Source organism: Crinia signifera, chromosome 4, assembly GCF_055691185.1.
Source record: "Crinia signifera chromosome 4, ASM5569118v1, whole genome shotgun sequence".
NCBI lineage: Eukaryota > Metazoa > Chordata > Amphibia > Anura > Myobatrachidae > Crinia > Crinia signifera.
The window spans coordinates 69,761,163-69,786,820 of record NC_139220.1 but is presented as its reverse complement, the minus strand read 5'-3'; the positions used below and the strand labels follow the sequence as shown (position 1 = coordinate 69,786,820).

Below are 25,658 nucleotides of genomic sequence, written 5' to 3'. Positions count from 1 at the left end.
TGCAACTCACAGGAAGTGTGTGTTTTTTGTTTTTTCAACAATTTAGAGTTGCATTTGCCAAGAAATGTAGATCGTAAGTATGAGGTAGTTGCGATATAATAAGTGAAAGACAGGACCTACTGTAGCTGCAAGTTCCCAGGCTAAAGCCACACGAAGTTCACACTGTAGCAGAGAGGATGTGAAGGAGCTACAATGTACTGACTGAAAACGGATTCCCAAATTATATGATTTATGGAAGGGTGACCCATCTGCATACCAGCTGCATTAGTATGAAGGAATATAGTTCAGGGTCAAATTAAGGAAGCAAACCTGCTGAACTAATTGATGCCAATTATTTCATTGCTCAGGACTGTATAGCATGCCTGAGGTATGGACATAAGCATTGAAAGTGACCCATGTGTACCCAGTCTATTTACCATTCTAAATATCGTGCCCCTGTATGTTTGCTGTGATTGGACATCCCTCAACAGTATGAGATTTAGTGGGGGGATTCAGGTTGGACAAAACTATATGCACTGCAGGTGCGGCTGATGTAACATTTGCAGAGAGAATTACATTTGGGTGAGTTATTTTGTTTATGAGTAAATAGTGGCTGCTTTATTCTTACACTGCAATTTAGATTTCAGATAGTACTTCATAGTGTAGTACAGAGTATGTTGAGGTTCTCCCAGATAATGGGGGCCAAAGGAAGACCTGAACCAGAAACCTGTGACCTAGCCAGCTGTGGTTTTCAAATAAATACAGGTCGAGTATCCCTTATCCGAAATGCTCGGGACCACGAGAATTTTAGATACTTAAGGTTTTTGGAATACTTTTTTTTATTTATTTTTTTACTTTATATCTTAATTTACTTTTGGCAAGAGACAACAATACAAAAATTTAAAACAACAACAAATGTAGGTAATACAACACTTCGCTCATTTTTTTTTTCCACATTGAATTATTTACAGTTCTCTTTTACAAGGCTTTATGTTCATTTATACATGTCAAAGCAGATTTTATCTGGTCAAGGAACCTATGCTTTTTATCTGCCTGGCCACCCTCTATTTTGGCCTTCTGACAGGCCTCTCAGTGGTGGGTGGGGGGGGTCATGGTTCTAGTGTCGGGGGTTTGTCTATGTCCTTGGATGATAGCATTAGTTAAGGCAGGCATTGCTCCGTAATAAGTGGTTATAGTGTACCTGTAGTTCTTATCAATTACTAATTCCGATTGATTTTACACTTAGTTTCGGGTTGTCTCAGACATTGTATTGGGCTTAAATAAGTGTATTGCAGTGCTATTTCGTGCTTAATAATATTTACCATAGGTGTATTAATTAACTAATCATTAGTATGCATATGTCTACTACGGTGCTGAATTGAATTAGAGAAGATGTCTAACTTGATACTAATCTTATTCTAACCGGTGTTGGCGAAATTTACTAAGGTTTTACGTGAGGTGTGGAGTGTTTTTCATGGTTAGTTAGTATAATTTACTAGATATAATTTATCCATTACTCATTCCATTTGACTATACACTTAGTCTCGAATTGTCTCAGGATCTGTATTGGGCTTAAATAGTACAGTGGTATTTCGTGCCAGTTGATTTGGTGTATTTACCCTCAGTATACTGATTAACTAATCATTGGTATACTAATATCTACTACGGTGCTAAATTAATATATAATTAGTGGGAATTACTATCTTGGTAGTAGACAGATACTAGCCAGTGTTGGCAAATTTGGCGGAATTTACTTAAAGTGTTTCGTGAGGTATGTAAGTGTTTTTCGTGTTTAATAATGTAGTTTACTAGTTACTTCCAACTATTAAAGTCCGGGGCTATATTGGACATCCAAGCCCTACCCACTATTACTTTCGCAATGGCACATAGGCTGTTTATATAAATTCTTTCGTTTACCGGGCTTCTACCTCCAACAATGCCCAAGATGCAGCACTTAAAGGAAAGGGTCTCCCTGGGTATCCCTGTTGCCACTATGGTTTGTACAACATTGTCCCAGAAGTCGGCAACCAGTCTACACTCCCATATTAGATGGATAAACGTGCCAGGGAGGAGGACGCACTTAGGGCAGTCTGATTATGCCCTCCCTGCGAATTTCGCCAGTTTTGTAGCAGTCATATAAGATCTATGAAGAATGAAGAGTTGGGTCTGTTGTATACGAAGAGAGTTTGTATCAGCGATTATCGATGACTTCGCAGATGACCATTCCTCATCGATTAATGTCCCCACATCCTCTTCCCATTTCCCCCTTAGTTTCGACAATCCATCATTGTGTTTTATTTTCCCCATAGCTTTATATATCTTTGAGACAACTTTTTTGTTTGAGTTGATTTTATAATTATTTTAAGCGGGAATTCCCCAAATACAGGGGGGGGAGTTAGGAAAGTAGGTAACTAAAACACTTCTTAGCTGTAAATAGCGAAAGAAGAATGTCTTAGGCAGGTTGAATTCCTCCTTTAACTGTGCAAATGATTTCATCCCTTCTAGGTTATAGACTTGGGAAAGGGCAGTCAAATAGAAAGGGTGCCAGGCCTCTCTAATTTCTAAAGCTTTGAATTCCAGAGGGGTGAGCAAATCTTCTATTCGATACTCATTATCCAAGTAATTTACATCCATAGTTTGATTTGCTTCCCGCCAGGTTTTCAAGGCTTGTGACACTAACGGGAGGTCCGCTTGGCGATTATGACCCTGTAAAATGCTATGCAGGGGGCTAATACCTGGCGTTGAGGCCGTAACTAATGCACAGGCCATATTACTATCAACCTCTTCCCCACTTAGCCAGATGCGTAAGTGCGTAAGCTGAGAAGCTATATAATACCGTCTGAGGTCTGGTAGTTTCAGACCACCGTCCGCCCTATCCCTCATTAGGTTATTTAGCTGGATCTTCGGGCGGGCACCATTCCAAATAAATGAGGATATCATGCTGTTAAACTTTCTAAATATCGATTTTGGCAAGTATATCAGAGATTGTTGAATAACATACAACAATTTTGGGAGGACAGTCATCTTAACTAGATTGACTCTACCCGCCGCTATTAGTGGTAGTTTACTCCAGGATTTAATTTTTTTCCCCAGCCATTCAAATAGCGGTTGGATATTCAACTGGACAAACGCCTTGGGGTCACGGGCAATATAGATTCCCAAGTATTTAAATGTTGAAGCCCATTGTAAAGAAAGCGGGGGGGATTGCAGGTAGTTATCTGGAGCACCTACTGGAAAAATAATTGATTTTGTTCCGTTAATTCTGAAGCCCGAAAAGTCTCCAAAATCTTTAATCAACTTGAGGACTAGGGGGAGTGCTGTTACATAGTGCTTCATAAATATCAGCAGATCGTCTGCGTAGAGCGAAACTACATCGGTTCGATCTCCAATCTCAAATCCCATCACTCCGGGGTGTTGCCTAATCAAACAGGCCAGTGGTTCGATTGCCAGAGCGAACAAGACAGGGGAAAGAGGACACCCCTGTCTTGTCCCCCTGGCGAGTAGGAAAGAAGAAGATGTCCAGCCGTTTACCGAGACCCGAGCTGACGGGTTGGTGTATAATAGCCGAACCCACTTTATAAAATTTGGGCCAAGTCCATAAGTCTGGAGAACAGCCCAAAGGTATGGCCATTCTACAGCATCGAAGGCTTTTATGGCATCTAACGAAGCCACTCCTTCTCTCCTACCTTTATCATCTGCAGATGGGTATATAGCCGTCGTAGGTTTATGGATGTGGCCTTGCCGGGCATGAAGCCCGATTGGTCTGGATGCACTAGTTTCAAAATGTGCCTGTTCAGCCTATCGGCCAATATTTTCGCCAATACTTTGGCTTCAGAGGAGATCAGAGAAATGGGCCGATAAGAGTCTAACTCCTGCGGGTTCTTGCCTTGTTTCGGTATCACTATTATTTTCGCCTCGGTCATAGAATCTGGAACGGCACCCACCTCAAAGCTACCAACTAGTGTGTCGAGTAATAGGGGGGCAAGAGTGTCGATGTAGTTTTTATAAACCTCGGCGGGGAAGCCATCCAATCCGGGGGCTTTCCCACTAGGCAAGGCGTTTATTGCTTTTTTTCACGTCTTCAAGTTTTAAAGGGGCATCAATTTCCTGCATATCGTTTCTATTTAATGAAGGTAGATCGATATTTTTAAGGTAGTTAGTTATTTCTTTGACGTCATATCTTGACCTGCTAGAATATACCTGGGCAAAATAGGACTCAAATGCCCCACCTATCTGTGGTGTGGTGTTCAACTGGACCCCTGCCTCATTTTTAATTGAAGTTATTCTATTTGGCGGGTGCTCAGCCTGTGCTAAATAGGCTAGATATTTACCGGAACGGTCTGAGTTTTGGTAGTTTTGTTGGGCTCTGTGAGACATTATCTTATCGTTTACCGTTTTAACTGCCTCTAGCCAGACGGCCTGAGCTTCCTGCCATTCCTGATGAGCGAGGTTGGTATTTTTTATACGGAATTCAACTTCCTTGATAAGAGATTCCTTCTCTTTTTCCTGGATATGTTCCCTGCTTTTACGTTTGGTCTCCGCTATATGTTTTCTAAATGTGCCTCTCATGAATGCCTTAAAGGCATCCCATACTATAGGTATACTAGCCGAGCCCTGGTTGTGAACCCAAAACTCTTGCCATTGGGACGCCAATTCCGCACTTTGTCCCAGACTTCGCAGCCAGGTAGGGCTTAGTCTCCAGAAGCTGCATCCCCGTTCGCTAGATTCTGAAAATTCCATGTATACTGGCGAATGGTCCGATATACCTCTTGACTTATAGTCGATCTTTTGAACTAAAGGCATGAAGTTCCTGGAGACCAATATAAGATCTATTCTTGAGAATGCCACATATGTGGCCGAGAAGCAGGAGAACTGCGTAGTCGTTGGATTGCGCTCTCTCCAGGGGTCTATCCACCCTATATCTTGAATGAAACTGGAGAATCCCATATTACTTCTAGCTACACCCAACTGGGGATCCAAAACGTTATTGTAGTCGCCCATACATATAACAGTAGAGTGCGGGGAGAGGGCGGCGAACTCAGTCGCTTTTATCAAAACGTTATATGCGAATGGGGGTGGGATGTAAATTGACAATATTACCAGCGGCATTGCATTGACCACACAATCAAGAAAAATATAGCACCCTCCTGGGTCAATAGAAACCCTATTGCATGAAAAAGACACTGTTTATCTTATAAGAACTGAGACGCCCCTGGATGAAGACGTGAAGGGGGCATGATAGGCGTAGCCCACCCATGGTTTTTTAAGGGACATCAATTTTCCAAACAATGTCTGCCCCATACTGTTTCAACTGGTTCATAACCAAGGAGCGTTTTATTTTTTCATTTATCCCCCGGATATTCCATGCTAGCACCTTGAACATCCTGCTATGCTTATTTTCATTACCAGGCCTTCACGTCCCACATCCAGGCATCCCAGCCTTCCAAGAATCGTCTCAGAATCCCCAACCTGATCTTGATCTGTACAATGTTTCCTATAAAATGAGCGCATACCTACATAACATACAAACATTACATCCCGAACATATATTCCCTCCCCCCCTCCCCGTATACCTAATACCCCAAGGCATACCTATAGAAAAGAGAAGAAAAAAAAACAGAGCACAGAAACATTTACAAAAAAAGAGAAAAGGGAAAAAAAAACACACACACAAGAAAAAAGAGTAGCTCTACCCGATTGCCTGGGGGCTAAAAAAATAAGCCACCAATTTGCGGGGAGCTCCCTGGTAATGTAATTACAATCAAACAAGAACCTAGCCGTCTGCCAGCTGCCGTGGCTTGGGGACATGATTGTCAAGGCACTTAGCGGCTTCATGTGGGGTCTGAAAAAATATAGTCTCACTGTTGTATATCACCCGAAGTTTAGATGGAAATACTATTGAGTACTTCAGGTTTTTGTCCCGCAGACGTTTTTTAATTTCCATAAACTTCTGCACCTCCAGTGCAAAGTCTGGGAATACGGATATATGGACCCCATTATGTTCCAATTGCCCGTTAGTGCGTATTAACCGCAAAATTGTATCTCTGTCCTGGTAGTTTAGGATTTTAACTATTAAGGTCCGTGGGGGAGCCCCAGGCGGAAGTGGCCTGGCTGGCACCCTGTGTGCCCGCTCTATTGCAAATTGCTTAGAGAATGGGTCCTGTCCGAACGTTGCGTACATCCATTCCTGTATAAACTTGATGGCATCCGATCCTTCCACTTTTTCCGGTATGCATTTTAGCCTTGATTTCAGTTACTTGCTGAGACAGTTTGATCACCTTAGTGGACCATTGATTATTCGCATCTTCGAGTGCTGAGATCCGAGTCTCAGCTACATTGATTCTTTCTGTTGTAATTTTAAGATCTGATTTGATAGAGGAGATTTCTGCTTGTACCCCCTTTATTTGCTCCGACAGCCGATGTTCTGAGGTATTTATTGCCTCTAGCACTTGCTGGAGTGTTATTTCGGGTGCAGGCGGCGGGCTTTTGCTTTTAGAGGGAGTCGATTGTGGGGTTGTGGTGGGGGTTTGTAGAGTGCTCCCCCCCTTGTGCACGCGCATACCTCTCTAGACGGGCTGCAGCCGAGGTGGTACCTGTTTTGCCCATATTTCACGGGAGGGACGAGGGTACAGCGGGCACACAGGCATTCAGTAGATTAAACCTTGGTGTTATTTCAGTTACCAGAAGGAAGGGTTGCCCGGCAAGCAATTATGGTTCACGGGATGGAATTTTAGCACTCTAAAGTCCAGTGCCCCCTTTCCGGTTTAAATTATAGGATGTTTTATTATTTGGATCGCTTGTGCTCCGCAGGGTTATTTCTCACGAAGCAGCCTGCAAGGTTGTGATGTCTAGTGGGACACGACCCACTGAGTTATTTTACTGCAGTGGTAAGGTGCCACAGTCCATTTTAAATACAATTTATCACAAGATCTGAAATCTGATGGACAGACATGTACTGCCCAATCGGGCACGGATGTATCTCAGCAGTTTCACACAGTTACAGTAGCAATGTCCTATATTCACGGGGCACACAGTAGGAGATATAAGCAGGTAATAATTAGTAAGTTATACTTATTATTATTATTATAATTTTATTTATAAGGCGCCACAAGTGTTTCGCAGCGCCGTACAAAGGAACAATACAGGGAGACAAAAACTTGGCATAACATTGAATAAATAACAAAAATACAGTACAAATAAAGAGCACCACAGTTCAATACACATTACAGCTTAAATGTAAGTAGTGAGGACCCAATCAACATACAACTAGAGGCTTGAGGCCAATGATGGAGATGAGTATGAAGATGGTCACTGAGTGTTGGAGTAAAGGAGAGCTGTGAGTGAAATGTGAAGAGAAGTGGGCTTTGACAACAGGAGGGAAGAGGGCCCTACTCGGAGGAGCTTACAATCTAGTAGGAAGGGGAGACAGACAGATTACAAGAGGTGCAAGCGAGGGGGTGGTGGTTAGATAGCAGGATGTAAACAGGAAACAGGCAAGGGGTCGGAGAACCAGCTGGTTTATGCAGTGGAAGGGTACGCTTTGATGAATAGGTGAGTTTTCAGTGCCCGTTTGAAGCTTTGCAAGGTCGGGGAGAGTCTAATGAAGCGAGGGAGTGCGTTCCACTGAAGGGGTGCAGCACGGGCAAAGTCCTGTACTCTAGCATGGGAAGCAGTGATCATACTTCACCAGATTTCTGCTTAGATTCCATGTAGACTCCCAGTTTACTGACACTATCCGGACAGTTCAGGGTCTGCGTTGGAACAAAAACTTTGCAGGACGCTGTCTCTTTAAGGAGCCGAACCTGGAGGTCAAGGAGGCAATGTCCCAGGAAGCTAAAGGATCTTGACACGGGGATGAGCGTCTTGCCAAATCAAAAGTACAAGGGGGCCACAGAGCAGGGGGAGCACACACTCCACTCCCAATAGATGCAGCTACAGTAAGCACCAAAGTGTGCCTTGCAGCCGTGTCAGTGTACCAAATAGAGAGAGGGGCCCTCTCACAACCCCTATATGCCACCTCTGTACACAAGGTTGCTGAGGAGTACACTGTCCCATATAATGGGGGTCGGCAGCTGCTGATGGCTGCAAAGTAGTTAACACAAGCAGACGCTCTCACTGTCTGCCGTGTAGCTGCTGTAATTAGTCCCCTCTGGATGCCGGCTTTTGGAGATATCTCCGGGCGCCCCTCACTCCCGGCGAAGTGCAGAGCGAGTATACAGTCAGGAGGGAGGAAGGCGAAGGGAGATTGAGGGCGCTCCCGCAGCTCCACACCCAGCGCCGACACGCTGTACTCCAGGCAGCGTCTCCCTTAACCAGGAGGGAGAGAGGAAGGCAAAAGGAGGCGGAAGAGGCTCCTGGAGCTTCACACTCAGCGCAGACACGCTGCGCTCCAGGCAGCAGGCAGCGTCTCCCCCAACCAGGAGGGAGGGAGGAAGGCGAAGGGAGGTGCAGGGCGCTCCCGCAGCTCCACACTCAGCACAGACACGCTGCGCTCCGGACAGCGTCTCCCCCAGCCAGGAGGGAGAGAGGGAGGCAGAGGGAGAGAGGGAGGCAGAGGAGGCTCCCGAAGCCTCACGCTCAGCGCAGACACGCTGCAGTCCACACGGTGTCTCCTACAACCGTCGGCGGCCCCAGGTCAGCAGTTATTGCGGGTGGTAGGATAACGAGTGTTTCTACCGCTAACACGCGATGGTTTGCCGGGCCAAAACAAGCCAGGCAGGCGGCTATTACTCACGGATGTCCATATACCAGGGAGCTCACTCCACCAACGACTGATCGCTCCGTTACTCATCTGTCTAGAGCTCACGGCTCGTTGTCTAGGATTGATTATATTTTATTGTCTAATTCGCTATTGTCCCAGTTTTAAGGCCGCGATGTTGCAGGATAGTGTCATCTTGGATCAGGCCCCAGTTACTATTGAATTATATTGTGATTTGCAGTGCGCAATGGGCAAATTCGAACTTAATCCTGGTCCAATTTTCTGAATGATCATATCAGCCAGAAAATTGATCAAAGCTATTGCAATCCATTTTAACTGCTCAAGCACAGTAACAAGATTATACCAAACATTCATATTACCGGTGAGGCAACATGACGCAGAAAATTTTGGCCATGATTTCGAGACAGTGGAAGAAGTTCTCTTGTTGCAGTGTCGCGAAATGTCCTTGAGCAAAACCTACACTAAAACTAAAGAGATCTTGGCCTATTTTGACAGGTTTTATGCTGACCTACAGATGGGGCCGGGCTACAGATGGGGCCGGGCTCCTCTTTGCTGGCGAATCGCCAGAACGTTGCCGCTGGCGATCCGCCAGCAGCCCGGCTCGCCATCTGACTGAGACGCGCGTGCGTCTCATGCGCACGCGCGTCTCAGTGTCCGTGCGCCGGGGGGACGGAAACCTGTCCGTCTCCCTGAAGGGGGGGTGCGGGGAATCGGTGGGGACCCCGGTTGACCGGCGGTGACCCGGGGGAAGCCGTCGGAAGGGGACACGTGAGCATCTTGTGTGCGCACGTGTCTCCTTTCGCAAAAACAGATGGCGTCGCCATCCCCTGCAAAGAAGAGCCTGGATCCATCTGTATATAGCGTTATTCCTCAACAGGACAATTTACGTACTGTTTTGATAAATGTAGTTGCTCTGACTAAAATGACACAAAAAGGATATCCTGGATGATGAGATTAACAGGGCAGCAATTACATGTTGCCACATAAAGCTCTAGGTCCAGACGGATTTACGGGTGCTTGTTAGAAAATGCTCAAAATTTTAATTGTTGCTACTCTGCTGGAAATTTACGGTTATTTACTAGTCTGAACCTGTATACCCATCCTTCACCATGGCATACACTACAGGTATTCCCGAATCCTGGCAGAGACCCCCCGTGCTGTTAGACTCCTAAAGGCCTACTTATTTTTTTTTTAAACATTAAAATTAAAAAAAGATGGCCAATTGGTTACAGTTGACTCTCCCTGACTAAAGCTGGGTGCATAGCTAAAGAGTTTATCTGTCCAATCTGTCTGGTGGGAACAAAATTCAGGTAATATTTGGGACTGAGTGATGATTTTATAAAAAGTTAAGTTAAAAATGCATTTTTTTTTATTGCAGCATACATCTATATTCCTGCATTTATTTTCATTCATTATACTGCTGCTTATCTCACCTGTACTAGCTGACTACAAATCCATGTATCTGTTCTGTAGCGTGTGATCTCCTACCTGTCTGTTTAACAAGAGGTAGAGATCTTGTGGAGGGTATTCTTCAATTACCATCCAGAGATTTAGGGGGACCCGTTTTCTGTCCGCTCGCCTGTTTATTGGCAGGTGGGATTCAACATCCCGCCTGCCGATTGTCGAAAAGAGGGCATGTGTGCGAGAACGCCCATGGATTGTCAAGATCTGGCCGTGATCTCGACAATCCACAGCCATTTTTGGCAAAATGGGCCTGACCGCTTTTAAACTCTGGTATGTTCTGACGAGCTGCCACTTCATTGCTGTTTAGAGATACAGCAAATACTTATTGAGTAATTCCCTTTGAGTAAACCTCTTTCCGTACAAATTTTGATGAGTTCATAGTGTTTCAAAATGCATTAAAAAAGTATTTTCCTAAAGTGCAGGGAACAAACCAGGTGACACTTTTTAAGCCTAAATACCAATTTTATTTTCCAGAACTAAAGAAGTTGCACAGAAATTGGTTTTATTCCAGATTCTGAATAATTTATTTGCTTTTTATATGTGTAAAGGGGCCTACACACAGGCAAATGTGGCTGAGCGTTCCGAGCAATGCTAGAATGCTCAGCAAGATCAGTCCGCACACAGTGATGTGTCATCGCTGTGTGCTGAGCGATCTGTCGGGGCCAGTGTTCTCCGCTGAGAACACTGGCCCTGACCAGCTATTAAGAAATTGATATCCAGCATGCTGGATATTTATTGCCGGGCGATAGCGTCGCGCACCTCTATGGCCCTACACACGGAGCGATGTAGGTGCATTTTATAAACAATCTAGTGAGATCGCTTAGAAACTGCCCGGAAATGCCCTGTGTGTAGGCCCCACAAGTCCATGTTTCTGAGGCTATTGAAGAATTTGTTTGTTACAGACAGTGAGTGGACAAAGTGTAAAGGTTCCATTTGTCGCCTTTTCATAATATTGTTTGTCTGCAACTTTTGAGCCAGTGTCATATTTTCTGTTTTGCGGAAGATGCTGAATCTTATTGTCAAGTGTTCATTGTCCCGTGTCTTTGTTCTTTCAGCTGGAAGCAGAGGCTGTCTTTCGTGCCATAACCATTGCAAGCCAAACAAACTGTCCACTATATGTGACCAAAGTGATGAGCAAAAGCTCTGTAGATCTCATCTCCCAAGCCAGGAAAAAAGGTGATTACTATATCAGTCTAGTCTGCTACTAAACCGACAAAATAAAAGACAGCCATTTTGGATGTTACAGATTTATGTTTTTTAATAAAAAAAAAAGGTACAATGTGTGTGTATTTATGTATGCATGTGTGTGTGTGTGTATATATATATATATATATATATATATATATATATATATACAAACTGCCATACTGTACCTTTGGCGAATATGATTTAAATATGACTTGAACCCATGCTTTTCAAATATTGCTATTGCCATCTGTTGCATTCCAGACTTGTATATGTTGATGCTGGTCGACATATGAAATAAATCTCTCTTTGCATTTGAAATAAGGAGTGCTGCCTAATATATCCTCTGGATATCAAGTTTCTCTATTGCAATATATATACAACCCAATAGTGGAATGGCACCTGAAATACTGAAATATACAATTAAAAATGAGACCATAGAGATCAGGTATGAGTGTCCATAAACTCCAGTGAAGTGGAAAAGACACTGTTCATCCAAAAGACGTATTTATTAAGTTCTTCAAATTGTTAATACAAGGTATACAAGAGGTTCCTCAATCAAGGGTACAATACAGAAACATTCCAACGCGTTACATCAATATAGACTTCAAGGGAATATCTTCTATCAAAGATGGTTAATTTCATAAAGGATTAGGCATAGTAGTAGATGTTCTTATTTCAATAAACAACCACAATAATAAATTCAAGACCTTGGGTCACAAGGATTAAATCTCCTACAGGGATAGCAGCTAGAATCCCTCCCTGTAGGAGACAGAGCTCTGTTCTTAAGGCTTTTTTGCTGATGCTTTACATCTGGAAGGAATTTACATCAGTATTACAACCAATTTGGTGATTTTTCAGCTGTTTGGATGACTTAGTATGACTCCTAACATGTTTGGTGTCTCTATTATATCTACTAATTGGGAAGACTAAGTATCATCTAAAACCTAAACCTAAACATAATTTTTTTTTAAATTATAACAATAAAAGTTAAATTTTAAGAATTTGTGAATTATCAGTTGGACGTCTTCTAGTGATATTTTCAGAGTGCACCCCGAATTTCACCATCCCCCTTTTTCTTTTCTTATTGTGAATCGTCATGGAAGAAGGGTAGCACCACTGTCTAGCAAATATACTAATAAAAAAAATTATGTTAAAAAAAAAGGTTAAAGAAAATGAAAATATAACTCATAAGAAGACGAACAAAAGGAGCATACTGTGCGGAACTAAAAAACTTTTTCCCTTCAATTAATCATCTAAAACCTGGAACCTTTTTTGTGCCATTGGCCAATTGTATGGTGGAAAAATCCTTCGGGGGCCATATGTAAAAATTTCTCTTAAAAATTGTCCTGCTGCAGCCATCCCATGCTCCAGCGGCTGCCGCTGAATAGGACTGACAGTCTCTGGTTGCTGTTGATTAAGAGGAATCTCGCAAGATCTCCCCTGTACTTGACTCTTGGCAAAGCTGCCGGGTGGGTAAAAGGGCCACTCAGACTGGCTACGGGGGCCGCATATGGCCCCAGGGCCTGAGGTTCCCGACCACTGATCTAAAACCTTCCTGGCGTACTCACTACTAATTTTAAAATAATTTAATCCTTGCTGACCCAAGGTCTTGAATTTATTATTGTGGTTGTTTATTGAAATAACAACATCTAGTTATATGCCTAATCCTTTATGAAATTAACCATCTTTGATTGTAGCTACAGTATATTAATATTCCCTTGACGAAGTCTATATTGACTAAACACATTGGGATGCTTCTGTACTGTACCCTTGATTGAGGAACGTCTTTGGGATGAACAACGTCTTTTCCACTTCACTGGAGTTTATGGACACTCATAATTGTATATTTAAGGCACCATTCCACGATTGGGTTGTCTATTTCTAGTTGTGTTCCCTGGCCCTAAGGTATCTTAGTGGTTGGGCTGCCTCTTGTTAACCCTTTATCCGATTACAAAGAATATCCTTTATTGAGCGCGTATTTGATATCTATACATATATATATATATATATTATAGTATAAAGTTATATGCTACTAAACTGCATAGCATTGGGGGTGTTAGATTCCCTTTAGAATGTGTACCTGTATAATTGAAGATGAATATTAATTTGGGGCTATTTTCATTATTATTGAGTAACTGCACCATGTTTACTTATGTATCTTTCAAAAACTAGTTAAAGTAGATTAATATTTGACAGGTTAGTGGAATAACCCTCAATAGAGATGGTGTTGCTTTTTTAAAATTAAACTCTTGGCTCACGCAACTGGTCGAGGTAGCATTGAGTAGAGACTTCCATTGAAATTAATTGGTAGTATCTGTGCTGCAGCCAAATAAAGTCTACTTCATCTGCATTTCAACAAGGAGTAAACCGAATGCTCTGCTAAAAAAGGAACCAAGTTTTTGACTGGTATAACTTTATAAGTTAATACATCCTTTATAATACAAAAATAATACTACCACCAGCAATGGGAGAGCACAGAACCCAGGAATACTGTCTAAGTGGGTGTGGATCATTAGGTTGACAGTGGCTAGCTGGGCCTCTATTGGTCTCCTGCAGAAGGTTGACTAATGGAAAAGGTCAACATGAATAAAAGGTTGATACAAACAAAAGGCCGACATGAAAATGGTCGTCAAAGAAAAAAGTTGACATGTTTTAAAAAAAAAAATATGTCTATGTCAACATGGGCCTCTAGTTAGTGCTCGCTTCACTTGCCATGCTTTAGGCTCGATATCTCGCTACGCTCGGCACACTATTATATTCCCCCTCTATGCTGACATTAATTAAGAAGTGAGAACAAGTTGGATTAAAAAAAAATGAAATCCTGAAAAACATATATGTCAAGCTTTTAATGTGTCGGGACATTACCATATCGACATTTTGTTTCATCCTTTTGACAAACCTGTTTGTTTTGACATATTGTATGTCAACATTTTAATGTGTCAACATATTGCCAGTCGAGCAATAGTAGTCGTCTTATTAACTGTGGACCTAGACACTATCACCCAATCAACCGGATCCAATCTAATGCTGCTTTCCCACTGCCAAGCCGTTTAAAGACCCGGTATTTAAAACGGTATTCGCTTTCACATTGCAGTAGATTACCATTTTAAATACCGTTTAAGTACCATTCACATTGCAGTAATACTGTTTAAACCCCTCCTGTCCCCTGGTACCTGTCCTGCCCCCCCCTCCCCCCCCCCCGCCAGCTGGTACCCTCGCTTCCCCCCCTGCCATGGTACCCCCTCCCCCCCTGCCCCTGCCCTGGTACCTTGCTCCCCCCCTCCTCTCCCCTGGTACCTTTCAGCTGGTACCTTGCATCCGGGCAGCATGGTAGGCAGGGTATGCAGCGGGCATTCAAGGGCTCCTAGTCGGCAGGTCCCAGACTGATTGCTGAAAGCATCATGCAGGAGGAGGCTGGTGCACAGACAGCGGGGGCACTGGGGATCCGGGCAGCGTGTCCGTGCTCAGTAGGAGGACGCTGAGGAAAGTCCATTAGGAGATTGTCATTTCATCGGCGGGGGTCCCTGCCGCGAATGGGAAATAGCGGAGCCGTTCATTAAATGAGTCGTTCATTAAATGAGCGCATATTTAATGAACGGCTCCGCTATTTCCCATTCGCGGCAGGGACCCCCGCCGATGAAATGACAATCTCCTAATGGACCTTCCTCCGCGTCCTCCTCCTGAGCACGGAGTCACTGCCCGGATCCCCTGTGCCCCCGCTGTCTGTGCACCAGCCTCCTCCTGCATGATGCTTTCAGCAATCAGTCTGGGACCTGCCGACTAGGAGCCCTTGAATGCCCGCTGCCTACCATGCTGCCCGTATGCAAGGTACCAGCTGCAAGGTACCAGGGGAGGGGGGGGGGGACAAGCTAGCAGGTATGGGGGGGAGGGGGGTACCAGGGCAGGGGGGGAAGCGAGGGTAGCAGCTGGCAGGTACGGGGGGGGGGGGGGAGAGAGGGGATAGGATAGGTACCAGAGGAGGTGGATGACTAGTGTAGGATCCTAAATACCGTTTCAGACTCATTCTCATTGCAGAAAAAATGGCTTTGAAACGTTTAAATCAACTCTGGCGCTTTCCCACTGCAGCCTTAAACGTTTAGAGATGGGAAAAAAATGGCAATTTACCGTTTAAGACCTGTAGTGAGAAAGGGGCATTAGCAGTCTCATTAATGTGATGTTCCAGTTAACATAAACACACAATGAGCTAAGAAAAGCTATTTATAAAAGGTAATAAAAAAAAGCAGCTGAAACCTTTTACTCACATTAGCCCTGGATCAGCAGATATTGGAATATTAATCTTACAAAGCATCTCTGCTTTATGCACATCTGTTTTTTAGCATGTAGTAAAGTCCGATTTTATGTATTCTTGTTCACATTGTTCTTTTTAAATGAACTGGCCGTATGTCAGAGAATTACAAGCATGCAAGAATATAGCATGATTATTAAAGTAGTTTATGGTATAAATAGGACCAATAAACACACAATACAAATTGGCTGTTGTGTTATGGAGAACAATTCCAAGTGGGTTGTGACCATGGGGAAAATGTTTCCTCCTTTGCATATCAGCCTTGATGCTCTCTTTGGGGTTTATTTACTAAGGTGGCAGTTCTATTGAAGATGGGATCTTGCTATGGGCAACCAATCAGATTCTATGAATTATATTTGAAAAGATTCTCAATAAAGAAGTGCTAGATTTTGATTGGTTGCTATGGGCAACATCCCATTTTATTAATTTTACCAATTAGACAGAACAAGCTGGCATTAAAAAAAAAAAAAATAGATGACTGGTATCAGTAGTTCTTTTTTATTAGGCAGCCTAGTCTATTAGGTATCATCATCTTTTCCATATGTTTCATCCATGACTAGAAAAACCCCCATCAGTATAATAGATGATATGATTGCGTGTACGAGGTAAGCGTGCTAAAACAGGTGAAAACTATTAATTCCGTTAGTTCTGTTCATTTTAGAATGAGACAATAATTTTTAATTGTTCTTAAATTGTGATTTCCAGTGACAAAACTAGGGATGGGAGACCTGAGAACCCTTCCTTCAGACAATCAGATTATACAGGAATATAGTAAATCTAGTAGAGCACATCCAGCACCTAACTCCGATGGGGGTGATCATTTCCCCAAGATTGTCTATATTAAGAAGTGTGTACAACCAACACTATTGTGCAAATTGAAATGTATTTTTATGTAAATATATGTTGTATAGTTGTCAAGTGCAAGTCGTGGTGTTTGTGGGCTGGAAGCCCAGTTACAGTGTGGCACATGACACATGAGAGCACAATGTAACCAGCTCATGGCACGTAATGTGTTAAAGCTGGGTACACATATGTACAATCGTCGGGCCGTTCTTCCGATCTGCGGACGAACGGCCGTTCGATTGTATATATGTGTACGCTGTCCCGATCCCTTCGTTGCGATCGATAAACGGCCAAAAACGCTTTTGGCCGTCCACGGTCGGTCGGTCGCAGGTTCTTTGCTGCTTAATATTCTTCCGACAGGACGGCTCCATATCGAAAGAAAAGTGACATGTGTACGCACGTTCGATCGATATGCAGCCCGTTCCTGCGATCATTCCTCCCAAACGCAGCACGCCCATGTGGGTGTTGACTAGCTGCGTCATCCCTCCATCAGCGCAGCAAGTAAACAACAGGAAGTCTTCTCCCCCGTACTTTCCGCCCCATGCTGTTAAAGAATATTCGTTGTGTGTGCATTCGTTTTGAAATAAATAATCGTTGTGTGTGCATTCTAGAAGTTATAGAAGATAGATAGATAGAGATAGATAGATAGATAGATAGATATGTGATGTTCATTGTTCTGCATAAACACTTAACATTTATTAAGAAATACTGACAAAAATTACTGTGAACACATTGTTTATTTGGGTGGTCGGACCTGAACAGAGTATCACATACAGGTGCTTGCGTGAAGGTGTAGCAGGAACGGACACCCACCCACCCAAAAAACATAAAACCACATTTGAACATGGTGGTGTATGTAGTGGGAAGCGGTCCCACGGCAGCAACGCATCACATGGGAACATCCCGGCCTGCTCACATGTGATGCATTGCTGCCGTGGGACTGCTTGCCATGACATAAGTGCCACGTGTGAAGGTTTAGCAGGAAAGCCCACCCACCCAAAAAACATGAAAACACATTTGAACATGGTGGTGTATGTAGTGGCAAGCGGTCCCACGGCAGCAACGCATCACATGGGAACATCCCGGCCTGCTCACATGTGATGCATTGCTGTCGTGGGACTGCTTGCCATGACATAAGTGCCACGTGTGAAGGTTTAGCAGGAAAGCCCACCCACCCAAAAAAACATGAAAACACATTTGAACATGGTGGTGTATGTAGTGGCAAGCGGTCCCACGGCAGCAACGCATCACATGGGAACATCCCGGCCTGCTCACATGTGATGCATTGCTGCCGTGGGACTGCTTGCCATGACATAAGTGCCACGTGTGAAGGTTTAGCAGGAAAGCCCACCCACCCAAAAAACATGAAAACACATTTGAACATGGTGGTGTATGTAGTGGCAAGCGGTCCCACGGCAGCAACGCATCACATGGGAACATCCCGGCCTGCTCACATGTGATGCATTGCTGCCGTGGGACTGCTTGCCATGACATGCACCATTTTAAGGTGCATGCTGCTGGCCTCCAAATAAACAAGAAGGAGAACCAAGTAAAATAAAGTACACAAACTATTTTTTGACTTTATAATGCAAACCGTTATAAATTTTTTCATATAAAGAGTGTACTACTGCTACGCCTTTTTGGATTTTCGTAATTTTTTGGGCTACGGTATGGACTTTCCCGCTTAGTTCTTGTAGACATTTATGGACTTGTGTCATGTTTTCTTGCATTGTGCTTTCGTCGCTGGACGTGTCAGGTGATGGTGTGTTCTTCTCCCCCTCTGCACTGACATCTGAAATCTCGATGATATCTATAATAAGTACAGATAAAGAAATGTTTACCTTTCCACAAATGATACGTCACTATCCCATAAAGATGATTTGCAGTATACACTCACCATCTACACTGCTGGTGATCGCAATCACTTGGTGGCCCTCTGTGGTCCCTTCCATCGGCTGCGCAGCCTGGATATCATCTATAGTGACAAGGTAAAGTGACATATTACTACCCCTTGTTGTGTGTATAAAACATGTGTTGTTCTGTTGGTGTGCTGGTACAAAACCTTACCTGTTGTACTCTCCTTCTTTATTTTTAGGTTGGAGGCCCTGTCTCTGCCTTCCTCATGCCTTCTCCTGGATTGGATTTCCTCTGAGTAAATAAAAACAAGCAACATGTCAGCAAAACACTCAAAATGTAATGGATCATGACAGTATATTAATAAAGCCACCTAGGGCATTGGACTCACTTCTTTTAATAATTCCACGAATTTTCTTCAGCTTGGCCTGCTCCTTGTGCTTCAGGTCCGACCACCGTTTTTGGAGCTGGTATTTGGACCTTCTTTTCCCAAACTTCTCCTTTATCTCCTTGCATACACGCTGCATAATAATTTCTTTTCTGTAATTTGTCTTGGGGTATGTTTTTCTCGAACAATCGTAGTCCCTTCTATCCAGCATTTTGACCATCAGTTCCACCTCTGCAGATGACATGGCGGATGCGCGCGTCACTTTTTTCTCCTTGTTGTCCTGTCTGTCAGCGATTTCTTTATCTGTGGTTATCACTGATTTGGAAATCAAAGGTTCTGTACTGGCCTCCCCCATATGCGGTGGCGCCAGACCCTCCGACATGGCTCCTCGATGTCCCGTGTCTGTGTGACGCGAAGCACGTGAGTGGGGCGGAGATTCCTGTGCTCATCCAATCACTGTGTTTCAAGCCACGTTCTGCACGAAAGAATATTCCGTCGTTGCTGTTGGATTGATCGGAGCAGCGCAGCGAATTTTCCGGACTGTATCGACATTTATTTCGGTGAGTATTAAAACAAAATGTGTAGTTTTCTATGACAGGGACTTCAATCTGTGGGCCAGGGGTATGCTGGGGCTTGTAGTGACCGTGTATCCTATGTTCCACAGACTTTCAACTCCTGTACTATAGCTACAGTATATCTAGTGGCCCACAGACTGAACACCTGTACATTAAATGGTTTATGGTGTGCTTTTTGTATCAAGAAAATAATATGCCTTTTTATTTTATTTTTTGGCACAGAAATTCAACCATGGCAGAAAAAAATGTCGAATTTATGAAGGATTTCATTGAGGCCTACAGGGATCAGAATTGTTTATGGAACACCAAATCCAGAGACCATTCGAATAGGCAGAAGAGGCTATCTGCTCTGGAGGAGCTGGTGAGGGTGAGCCAGACATACTACCCCATAGCAAATGTGGAGTGGGTCCGGACTCGCATTGCTAATATGAGGACCGTATTTAAAAAGGAATTAAATAAGGTTGAGTCCTCAAAGCGGTCTGGGGCAGGGGCAGACCAAGTGTATGTGCCCAGGCTGTGGTACTATGACCTGCTGGCCTTCACGGTGGACCAGGAGCTGCCCAGGGATTCGGTCGGCAACACTTCAAGGAACCAGCCTGCACCCTCCACCTCCGCGTGCACCCAAGAGGTTTCAGATGACACCATTTGCGGCACAGTAAGTAGACGGATTTTTTTTGAAAAATTTTTTGCACACAAGATAAATATAACAGCAAGTACAGTATAAAAATTGTGAACATGTAAAATTAAAAGGGGGGGGTATCGCCCCCTGCAACTGACCTCTCTGTTGGGCACAACAGAGAGGTCAGTTGCAGGGGGCGATACCCCACCCTTTTGGTTCTACATCGTCAATTTGACCTTCTCTGTGGCCCTAATTCTGGTTCTTCTCAGTGGTGGAGCTATACTCTTATCCGCCTGGGAAGACAGTGATCAATATTCAGACATCGCAAGTGCATTTCCCACATTTTTTGTATTTGGAAGTTTTGGTTGCCATTGGTAATCCCTGGTATCTACACTGTTGTAGTCTTTCTGGCGCGGATTATTGTAATATTTTTTTGTGGTGTAAAATTAACGAAATAATATCATTCTGCCAATCCACAGCGCCAACACCAATAAAATACTGCATGTATTCATACCTGGTTAATTTAGCACGCATAGATGCATTTCTGGTGTTTAAATTAGTATTTGTTATGTCTGGTATCTAAATAATTAGTTTCCAGAGATGCCAATCATAACGCCTCTTCAACTAGCTCACTTTCATCCATGGCAGCAACATGGTGGTGTGTGGGCTGCGTTCTTCTGCGTAGATATAAAAATATATGGAAGTCTTAAAAATCTATAGTGATACATCATCTTGTTTTGTTACAGCCATCGCTATTTGAGGAGGAGTCTTCGGCATCGCTGGAGGTGGCATCACAGCTGCCTTCACCGACCCTCTGCTCCACCCCCACACCAACCGCCACGACCAGCGGTGAACCTCCATCAAGCGCTCAAAGTGCAGCAGAAGCACCATCAAGAAGAGGGCGCAAAAGGCCGAGGCAGACTCCAGATGCTGCGGACGTGGCAACCACCAAGATCCTGGAGTCTGCCAACAGATTGATGAGCATGGATGAGGATGATGCGGACCGGGTGGGGAGCGTATTAGCGGACAATTTGCGAAAGTTGGACCCGGCTACAAGGGTGGAGGTAGAGCGCATATTTTATGAGACGCTGTACCGGGCCCGTGTGGGGACTCTGACCCGGCACACACGTCTCACCGATGAGACCCCTCTGCCTAGGGTTGAATTTCAACCCATCAGCCCAGCTCCTATACCCCAACAAGCTGTATTTCACCCGGTGCAATATCCCCAGTATCACCATTTACAGCCACCAACTGGGCAAAGGCAGCACCAACCGGCAACGGCGGCTAATACGCTCCCACCAGGTCCACCTGGTGGCCCCTTCCAAACTCCATCTCCCTCCCAACCACCGATGGATACAGGGGATTATGGGGTGGGCCAAGTTTACCACCAGATGTAAATATTTTATATAGTTGATTTAATTGCATTTTTGTTTTAATAATATAGTTTAAATATTTTTATGTTTAAGTATTTCTTTATTATTTATTTCCTTGTTATTTATGTTATATTTTTTATAAGTTTATAAGTTAATAATTTATACAAAAATTAAAAATTCTGTAATCTAGTTGGTGTCCGTGTGAAAATATCATTTACCATGCAGGGTGACTATAGGGCACAGATATACATATGGGGTACATGCATGTTGTTTCAATATTTACCTTCATGTATTGCTCCTGGAGACTGTACAAAAGTACCAGGAGAAATTGGCATAGAAATAGGTGTGGTGGAGCAACTACTTGCTAGTACATAAACACCAGTACTGGGTACAGTCTGCACTCCAGGTGCCGTGGCATTGTGCCCTCCAGGAATGCCTGGCACCTGAGTACTACCACTCACTTGCCGTGATTCGGCCTCCACCTCCCCCTCCTTGCTGCAATAAGACGCAGAGGACAACTTGTGCGGAACTGTGAGTATACAAATTTTATTGGCAAAATATTGATTAGTACACACCAAAAAACAATATATTTACAATGACAAAAACGTACATTTTTAAGCAATCATGTCATTCTGCCACTCCACAGCCCCAACACCATTGAAATAATCCAAGTACTCGTCTCTTGACAACTTTGCTTGCGTTGATGCATTTCTGGTGTTTAAATTATTTGCCAAAGCTGTCAGACCAATAGGCTCGTCAACAACTTGGCTGTCGTCCACTGTAGCCCCCAGTTGTTGTGTGTGCACCGCTTTTCTGCGCATGTAGTTGTGCAGCACACAGCAGGCCTGCACCACTTTGTCAATCTTATCTAGGCGCAGATTGATGGCACTGTGAAAAATTCTGAATTTATTACTCAGAATCCCAAACGCATTTTCAACCACTCGCCTGGCACGTGACAGGCGATAGTTAAAAATGCGCCGTTCCCTGTTCAGTGCCCTTTGTGGGTAGGGTTTAAGGACATTAGGGTGCAATGCAAAGGCCTCATCCGCCACAAAAACAAAGTTCAAACCGTGCTCATTTTCAGTCCGCTCTGGCAGATTCAGTAGATTTTTTTTCAGTTGGTCGTGGAAAAAGGTATACTCCAGGGCTCCTCCATCTGAAACTCTACCATTTTTCCCAATGTCCACAAATACAAACTCGTATCGAGCATTAGCGATGGCCATTAGAACAATGCTGAAGAACCCCTTATAGTTATAATAAAAAGAGCCACTCTTTGCAGGGGGCATGATTCTGACGTGTTTGCCATCGATAGCTCCACCACAATTAGGGAAATTCCAAAGATCACGGAAATCACGTGCAATATTTTGCCACTCCTCCTTGGTCGATGGAAACTGCAATATAAAAGTATATGCGTATTATTAATCTGTTGGGTTGATTTTAGACACATCAGCCCTCCCCCATTGCAGCCTCAAAGCTATTACCCGCCTTATCAAAATGACCCCCCACCCACTGGTGTAAAGATTACATTAACAGGCATTGTAATGATATACATATAGGGTACAGGTATGTGCACAGCTATACATATGGGGGACATGTATGTAATTTCTATATTTACCTTCATGTATTTCTCCTGTAGAACTTGGACGATGGCATCACAGGTGTCTGGTATTATCAACCCCAGCGCTTGAGATGATATTGCGGTTGTGAATCTCAGGTCGGCAAGGGTCCTGCCTGTTGCCAGATAACGCAGCGTTGCCACCAGTCTCTGCTCTGCAGAAATAGGCCTCCTGAAATAGGTGTCCTCTCTCTCTATTAAAGGGGTAACCAGTGTCAGCAGCTCCATGAAGGTAGCGTCATCCATACGGAGATAATTCCTGAAATCATCAGGATTGTTCTCCCGTATCTCCTGTAGCAATGGCATGTGGGAGAAGGTGTCTCTCCTCAGAAGCCAGTCTCTGGTCCAGCAGCTCCGATTCTTGGTCCTTTTTCTTTTTTTAATAGCCCGCAATCTGATGGCCATAGCAGCCAAAATGCACGCACGAGCCTTCCTTCTCCTCAAGCTCATGATTAAAAAGGCCCAAATGCACCGATAGACGAACGTACGTACGTATATCCAGTACAGCTAGCAATGGATATGAATAGTCACGGCTCTATTCACTGTACTACACGAACGATTCTTTGTTCCGTGATCACGCCTCGTTTTGCTATGCTCTTTTAATCCAGCCCATTATGATAATGTTGTGTACATTTTTATCGTTCGAATAGCCAGAACGGGAGAGTGTGTACGGTGGTACAATCTTTTTCTTGCGATTGTTTGGACGGGAGTACATCGGACGTCGCCAGTAAAATTGTACATATGTGTACGCGCAGATCGGTCGTATGTTTCGGACGGCCGAACGTGTATACGGTCGATCGAACGGTCGCAAGAAAAATGAAATTGTACATATGTGTACCCAGCTTAATAAGAAGCACACAGTAACACTGAATGAGAAGCCTGTTTACTCTGACGGGACCAGTATGTGATTACTACAGTATGTAAACCAATTCATTCTAATTTTTTTAACTGTACTTTAGTCTAGATTTCATTTACTACAGCTAGTCATTCCCTAATACAGAGCCAGATAGATTTATATGTGTTTATGAGTATATTAAGTTACACTGTTAAAGTTTTAGAACTTCCCCATTTTCCAGTTTTTAATTATATTAATGCAAATCAATCTAGTAGAAGATTGAATTTGATATAAAGGTAAGTGGTAAACTACAGTACATACAGTACTAAAGGTGAAAAAAGAACAAAAAATGCACTGTTTCCCATACCTTCCTGGGCCATAGCCAATGGACTATTGAACTGGAAGGAGGTTTATAGACCAATAAATCTTAAAATTGTGGCACATAGGATATATATATAGATAGATGTCCCAGAGTCATTATATTATATGCATGTCCATAATTATCATTTTTAATAAATAAGGATTTTTTTTCATCCAACAAACAAATACTCTGCGCTGTCCTTCCGTTTTTTGTTTTTTTTTGTCCCAGAGTCAGTTCATCTCTAGTTTAGAACTACTTTTTGAGGGGAAAAACAAGACCATAGGCTTCAGATTATGGAATGACCCAATTGAGCTAGCTTGGACTTTGCTTTCACCCTTCAGTCCAGAAGGGTGAAAGCAAAGCAATCCATATGCGCAGAACATTTGTGGCAACTTCACAAACAATATTTAATATTTGTTTTCCATTGTAGGAATAATGCTGCTAGCTAGTGTGATCAATGGTTGTGTCTGCAAACGGGAGCTACTTTGAGTCAAATATTTTGATACAAGTTTATGAATTGAATGAATTTTAAAATTATTTTATGATTTTTTTTCTCCATCTTACATATATTGAAACCTTAAAAAATACATTTCATTGAAAAGTGGGGGCGTTTAAAAACCTTGAACTTGTACTGTATAAGATGTGTCATTCAGGTGCCTTCTTATGGCATTAGGTGGTTTACTTTCCCTTGCTATTCATAGGCTATGGGTCAAAGGGTCGACACTATGAAGGTTGACCACTAAAGGTCGACATGGCTAATTTTGACCGGGTTGGAAGGTCGACACAAGCATTAGGTTGACAGTCAAACAAAAATTGTCCCGAAAGTCGACATGGACACCATATCAGTGTAACGATGTGGTTGCCATGCTTCGAGTATGGTGGCTCACTATTACATTCTCCCTGAGTGTGTACCAGCAAGTTGTTAGACAGTCATTAGGTCGACATGGGTTAGGTCGACAGGGTCATAAGGTCAACAGTCAAAAGGTCGACATGGGGTTTTTCACTGTTTTTTTCCCCCTAATGTCGATGCAATCGACATGGACACAGGTTAAAGTGCACCTCGTCCGCTCGCCATACTTCGGGATCGGTGCCTCGCTACACTCGGCACTCTATTTTATTCTCCCACCATGCCCTAGTGGATGGTAGGGCATGTAATACCACGTCGGCTCAAAAAAAGTGAAAAACCCCATGTCGACCTTATGACCCATGTCGACCTAACCCATGTCAACCTAGACTCATGTCGACCTAGACACATGTCGACCTAATGGTGTCAACCTAATGACTGTCTAACAACTTGCTGGTGACCCAATGACCGTATCCCTTCTCCCTCCATGTGCTAATATGAAATACTGCATGTTTTGGAATAAAATCATGAAACATGTCGACCTTCCCATTGTCGACCTATTTCATGTGTCTAACTAAGCCCTGTCAACCTTTAGTGGTCGACCCAATATATGTCGACCTAGCTACCATATCCCTCATACATTACATCGGTAATGCCAAAATATAGTAATGCAACATCTGACGTCTCAATATCTC

The 25,658-nt window shown here is 43.4% G+C and overlaps 2 protein-coding genes across 4 annotated transcripts in view; both read left to right on the top strand.

The window, feature by feature from the left end:
• Positions 1–25,658, top strand: part of LOC146074090 (dihydropyrimidinase-related protein 3) — a 229,658-nt gene that overhangs the window by 192,037 nt on the left and 11,963 nt on the right. For both annotated transcript variants that reach the window (XM_083181825.1, XM_083181826.1), the window contains exon 8: positions 11,218–11,338. In XM_083181825.1, the coding sequence (XP_083037951.1) occupies positions 11,218–11,338 (121 nt within the window). The remainder of the gene's footprint in view (positions 1–11,217; positions 11,339–25,658) is intronic.
• On the top strand, positions 17,920–25,657 carry LOC146074091 (uncharacterized). 2 transcript variants are annotated; one of them, XM_083181828.1, is made up of 3 exons: positions 17,920–18,487; positions 18,595–19,971; positions 20,682–25,657. In XM_083181828.1, the coding sequence occupies exons 2-3, from the start codon at positions 19,480–19,482 to the stop codon at positions 21,330–21,332; spliced, it is 1,143 nt and encodes a 380-aa protein (XP_083037954.1). In that variant the 5' UTR covers positions 17,920–18,487; positions 18,595–19,479; the 3' UTR covers positions 21,333–25,657. The 2 variants fall into 2 exon arrangements, with proteins under 2 accessions (XP_083037954.1, XP_083037953.1); XM_083181827.1 differs by having other exon boundaries at positions 17,920–19,971.

Coding starts and splice junctions, on each gene's coding strand:
- LOC146074091 (XM_083181828.1), top strand. CDS start 19,480: ATGGTGTGCTTTTTGTATCAAGAAAATAATATGCCTTTTTATTTTATT. Junction 19,972..20,681: donor ATGACACCATTTGCGGCACA/GTAAGTAGACGG, acceptor GTTTTGTTACAG/CCATCGCTATTTGAGGAGGA.